This window comes from Hyposmocoma kahamanoa, unplaced genomic scaffold (genome assembly GCF_003589595.1).
Source record: "Hyposmocoma kahamanoa isolate Upper Pololo Valley unplaced genomic scaffold, ASM358959v1 80154, whole genome shotgun sequence".
Classification (NCBI taxonomy): domain Eukaryota; kingdom Metazoa; phylum Arthropoda; class Insecta; order Lepidoptera; family Cosmopterigidae; genus Hyposmocoma; species Hyposmocoma kahamanoa.
In genome coordinates this window covers 4,451-10,338 of record NW_020654054.1, presented here as the reverse complement: position 1 = coordinate 10,338, position 5,888 = coordinate 4,451, and the positions used below count along the sequence as shown (strand labels likewise).

Sequence of the window (5,888 nt, the reverse complement as noted above, 5' to 3'; positions counted from 1 at the left end):
GCGTACGAGTTTTCGTCACGAAGCGTGCGAGAAACTCTCTCCATCTAAATGGGCCTTTAGAAGTCGAGACTTCGTAGTCAGTTTGTGTTTTTTATATAACTGCAGAAACCTTTCGAAAATAGACAGTATGAATTTCGTTACTTCATTTACTCGAGATAAATTAAGTACGCATCTCTATCCGCCCTATATATTCATTTTAACTTCATTCGATCATCGTAATTCGTCATAATTTGTTCATTCATTCCACAGAGTGCATTAAATTTTCGAAGAGTGAGTATACATTAAACATAAGTTCATTTCATTCGGTCATTCATACCTACCTTGGCTGGCACTCCCATCCGTTTTCTACACTTGTGATAAAATTGTAACAATCAATTTGTGTATATTTTTTGCATTGTTATAAGTGTTTCGTTACGTGCCTCCAACAATAACATGACAAATCAACGTTAAAGTAATTTTGGTGTGAGAAAACTGGTATAACTCCAAAGGTATTTTAATGTATTTTTGAGTAACTAATGTTGGTTCATTTCTGTTTACAATGTTATTTTCATAAATTTTTGATGATACTTATAGTAACATTACTAGTAGTAAACAAATTAGTCAATTGTAGCTTTGTTGTCTTGTGTAGGCGTTGAGGAAGTAGCATATATATAAGTATAGAACCAACGCTAAGCGGAAGTATCACACCGGGAGAGAGAATTGACTCATCAATTTAATATACCTGTTGGTTGATGATAGCTTTGTTAGTAACTCTATTTAAACGTATATATGAAGTCGTATATAGCATTTTTATATATACACTCTTATTTTCAGAGATCATGTCAACTATGTCAAGATCAGTGCACGTCAGCCAGCATAAGCTGGCTGAGAAACTCATCATTTTAAACGACCGCGGCATCGGCATGCTCACCAGAATCTACAACATCAAGAAAGCTTGTGGAGACGCTAAGTCCAAACCAGCTTTCCTCTCAGACAAGACCCTGGAGTCCTCCATAAAGCACATCGTAAGAAGATTCCCTAACTTTGATGTAAAAGGGCTTCAGGCAATTACAAACATACGTAATGAAATTATTAAATCACTGTCATTATATTACTACACATTTGTAGATCTCCTCGACTTCAAGGACAATGTATGCGAACTCCTTAATATCATGGATGGATGTCACATAACGTTGGACTTGACCTTGAACTTTGAGTTGACTAAGAATTACTTGGACTTAGTGACAACTTATATTGCCCTTATGATATTACTGTCTAGAGTTGAAGATCGTAAAGCTGTCCTGGGTCTTTTCAATGCGGCACATGAATTGGTTCACAACCAAATTGATCCCAGCTTTCCTCGCTTGGGACAAATGATAGTAGATTATGATGCGCCCCTGAAAAAGCTTTCTGAAGAATTTGTGCTACATGAAAAAGTACTACAGACAGCACTTAATTCACTGTGGCATGTATACCCAGCAAGGAACCTAACAGCAGAGCACTGGAGATCAGAGCAGAAACTCAGCTTGGTGAGTAACCCACAGCAGCTTCTAAAACCATCTGAAACCAACACCATGTCTTGTGAATACTTGTCTCTAGAGTCACTGGAGAGATATGTAATACTTGGTTTTGCTGTGTGCCATCCAATGCTTCAACAAGAACATGCCAACAAAATGTGGGTCAGTGCTCTCCAGTCAGGATGGGTGTTGGCACTCTTTCGTGATGAAGTGATTTATATTCACTCCTACATACAAAGTTTCTTTGATGGCTTCAAGGGCTATGGAAAGAAAATATCAGAAGTGAAAGATTGCTATCACCAAGCTGTTCAAAAGGCAGGATACAAACACAGAGAAAGGCGAAAATTTTTAAGAACAGCTTTAAAAGAACTGGGTCTTATATTGACTGACCAACCAGGGCTGCTAGGGCCAAAGGCTTTGTTGATTTTTATTGGTCTGTGTTATGCAAGAGATGAAGTGTTTTGGCTGTTACGTCATAATGACAATCCTCCACAAAAAGTTAAAGGCAAATCAACTGAAGATTTGGTTGATAGACAACTGCCTGAACTTTTGTTCCATATGGAGGAGTTAAGGGCTTTGGTTCGCAAGTACAGCCAAGTCATGCAAAGATATTATGTTCAATACTTATCTGGATTTGATGCTGTTGCTCTTAATCTGATGATACAGAACTTGCAGGTTTGTCCTGAGGATGAAAGTATTATACTATCCTCGTTGTGCAATACCGCTGCTAATTTGAATGTGAAGCAAGTTGAGGACAATGAAATATTTGATTTTCGTGCCTTTCGTTTGGATTGGTTCAGATTGCAGTCTTACACATCTGTTGCAAAAATGCCTTTGAATCTGGGAGATCAAAGAGAATTAGCACAGTTTATTGATAAGATGGTTTTTCACACAAAGATGGTTGACAATCTTGATGAAATAATGGTGGAAACATCTGATCTGTCTCTGTTCTGTTTTTACAGTAAGATATTTGAAAGCCAGTTTCATATGTGTTTGGAATTCCCAGCTCAGAACCGTTACATCATTGCATTCCCGCTAATTTGCAGTCACTTCCAAAACTGCACTCATGAATTGTGCCCAGAAGAAAGGCACCACATCAGGGAAAGAAGTCTATCTGTTGTCAATATTTTCTTGGACGAAATGGCAAAGGAAGCCAAAAATATAATCACAACTATTTGTGATGAACAATGCACCATGAGCGACAAGTTACTGCCAAAGCATTGTGCGCAAACAATCGCTCACCTAGCAAACAGGAAGAAAAAAGATAAAAACAAGAAAAACACAATAGAGATTGTAAAGCCTGGCGCCGAAAGTTACAGAAAAACCAGAGAAGAGTTAACTACAATGGATAAATTGCATATGGCTCTAACAGAACTTTGCTATGCCATCAACTATTGTACTACAGTCAATGTCTGGGAATACACATTTGCCCCTCGAGAATACTTGCATCAACACCTAGAGACCAGGTTCTCTAAAGCATTGGTTGGCATGGTCATGTTTAATCAGGATACTAGCGAAATTGCGAAGCCCTCAGAACTGTTAGTAAGTGTACGAGCATATATGAATGTATTACAAAGTGTTGAAAATTACGTACACATTGATATAACAAGGGTTTTCAACAATTGTCTTCTACAACAGACACAAAATATGGACAGCCATGGTGAAAAAACTATTGCATCACTTTACACACAATGGTATTCTGAAATTTTACTCAGAAGAGTGAGTACTGGTAGCATTTGCTACTCAATGAACCAAAAAGCTTTTGTGACCCTGTCTGCAGAGGGCACTATACCTTTCAATGCCGAGGAGTACTCTGACATTAATGAACTCAGGGCTCTTGCTGAATTAATTGGTCCTTACGGCATGAAATTACTCTGCGAAACGTTGATGTGGCATGCTGCCAGCCAAGTGCAGGAATTGAAAAAGTTAGTGATTCAAAACAAAGAAGTACTTCAAATGTTAAGAACAAACTTTGATAAACCAGAAATAATGAGAGAACAGTTTAAAAGATTGACAAATGTGGATAACGTGCTGCTTAGAATGACGATAATTGGCGTTATTTTGAATTTCCGTCAAATAGCTCAGGAATCTTTACTTGACGTTTTGGAGCGCAGAATTCCCTTCTTGATCAGTTCGATCAAGGATTTCCAGCAGCAATTGCCGAGTGGAGACCCAATGCGGGTCATATCAGAGATGTGTTCTGCAGCAGGCTTACCTTGCAAAGTAGAACCTACTTTGGCGACGGCGTTACGCCAACACAAAGCCGATCAAGAGGAAGAGGAGCATCTTATCGTTTGTTTACTAATGGTGTTTGTGGCAGTGTCCCTACCAAGATTAGCCAGAAACGAATCATCTTTTTACAAACCATCATTGGAAGCGCATACCAACAATATTCACTGTATGGCAGCTGCTATAAATCATATTTTTGGAGCTTTGTTTACGATTTGTGGTCAGGGCGATATAGAGGACCGTATGAAGGAATTTCTAGCTCTTGCTTCATCTTCTCTATTACGCCTTGGACAAGAGACTGATAAAGAAGCTATAAAAAATCGGGAGTCTGTATATTTGCTGCTAGATTTGATTGTTCAAGAATCACCGTTTTTGACAATGGATCTACTGGAGTCATGCTTTCCGTATGTACTAATACGTAATGCTTATCACGAAGTTCATAAGCAAGAGCAACTGTTGTTGCATTCTTAATTATTTCGTAAATATAGTATTGATAAAGACGTAGATATAGGAACAAAATAACAAGGATTTTGTAAGACTTGTATCGATTTGGAAGTTTCAACGCACTTTCGGTAACGATTTTTTAAATTGCAGTACAAGATTTGTAAGCTGAATTTCGTCGGTGGTTTGAAGTACGGGCGTAAGCGCCATTTCGAAACATTTTTCAGGGGAGCATATTTTAGGTTTTCACAACTGTTTTAAAATAATTATTAATGCAAAGGCCGAACAATTAGAAAAAATCCTTCGATCAAGCTGAATTCCTACCAACGTCTTCTAGCAAATCGTGCCAGACGCTATGCCAACTAAGCCACGAAACTAACCAGCAGGCCCTACGAGTTTTCTTAAGAATCTGTGTTTTCTAAAAAGTCGTTGAAAGACCAAGTACAAAGACACGACGCAAGCACATAGAAAAATTGCTGAGGTCCGTTGGTTCGTTCCATGGCTTAGTTGGTATAGCGTCTGGCACGGTATGCAAGAAGACGTCGGTTCGAATCCGACCGGATCGAAGGATTTTTTTCTGAGTGTTTTTGCTGAGCGTTCGATCTTTGTATTATAATTATAACAATCTGTGTTTTGTTTTTTGTTTTTTGCCGTAGCGCTATGTTTTAAAATATTTACGTCCTGTTTTAAAATAAAATTTTTAATAAACATAATTTAAAACATGACGTAAATATTTTAAAGCATAAAACATGTTCCCTAGAAATATTTTTCGAAACGGTGCTGACGCCCTTTCTGCAAATAACCGTCAATATAGCAACTATTCCACTAAACACAGGCTTTAATGAGACTGGCAAAATATTCCTTTCGTTATCCACAATTTTTATGCATTTTAATGTTAAAAAAAGCTGCTTTAAGGTTTTATTTACTATTATGTACCTTTGTTACATAATCAGAGTTTTATCTTAGTTGTAGGAAGTAATGTATTGTTTACGAGTCTGTAGAGTAAGTGCCGCCTGAGATAAATGAAATTTTTGCTGTTAAAGTAACTGATTTTAGACAGTTTGCATTACGATGGAATTGAATTAGAATGTAGGCTATTTTTTTCATTATGTAACGTTAAAAAATTGAATCTACCGGCACACTGTTTCTACAATAGCAAAAAGAGGCAAATTCTCACAAACGTATTTGACATTGAATCATTCCTTGAAAAATCTTGAGGCTGAAACAGTTTTTTTTTTAATATTTTGCATCTATTGTATAGCTTGTGAAAAAATGTGTATAAAAAGTCCACACGTCACTATAAGAAACATTATGCACCTATGTAGTTCAGTATGTATTTACATGAAATCTTGTTTTTGCTGTAATCGTAATAATACAAACCCAAATGAAGCAAAAGACATTGAATCGATAATCAATAACTTTAATTTATTCTTCATTATCTCAATTATTATTGTAATTTTGCTATACCTTTTGTACCTTGTATAATTAAAATATATTACTCCCCAATAAAATATTCCATATATACACACATGTTTAATTACGAACACATCTTGGAAAGGTATGGAAGAAAATTTAAAAGAAATAGAAAGTTTTGCCATTCCTGAATAATCACTCTATAAAAGATAAATAAATAAATTTATTCAATAAAGTTGAATAAAAAAATTAAATAAAAACAAAAATCCAAGTGTAGCGTGGGTACAGATCTGGCGAAGAATGAGCCGC

At 36.6% G+C, this 5,888-nt stretch overlaps 1 protein-coding gene across 3 annotated transcripts; it reads left to right on the top strand.

Moving 5' to 3' along the window:
- The first annotated feature begins 309 nt into the window (after nt 1-309).
- On the top strand, nt 310-5,681 carry LOC113233987 (membrane-associated protein Hem). Of its 3 annotated transcripts, XM_026469216.1 has the most exons (3): nt 310-488; nt 814-4,207; nt 4,897-5,681. In XM_026469216.1, the coding sequence occupies exon 2, from the start codon at nt 819-821 to the stop codon at nt 4,194-4,196; it is 3,378 nt and encodes a 1,125-aa protein (XP_026325001.1). In that variant the 5' UTR covers nt 310-488; nt 814-818; the 3' UTR covers nt 4,197-4,207; nt 4,897-5,681. The 3 variants fall into 3 exon arrangements, with proteins under 3 accessions (XP_026325001.1, XP_026325002.1, XP_026325000.1); XM_026469217.1 differs by lacking the exon at nt 4,897-5,681 and having other exon boundaries at nt 310-474; nt 814-4,447; XM_026469215.1 differs by lacking the exon at nt 4,897-5,681 and having other exon boundaries at nt 814-4,447.
- Nucleotides 5,682-5,888: the final 207 nt, after the last annotated feature.

Excerpts from the sequence above, each read along its gene's own strand:
- LOC113233987 (XM_026469216.1), top strand. The coding sequence starts at position 819 with ATGTCAACTATGTCAAGATCAGTGCACGTCAGCCAGCATAAGCTGGCT.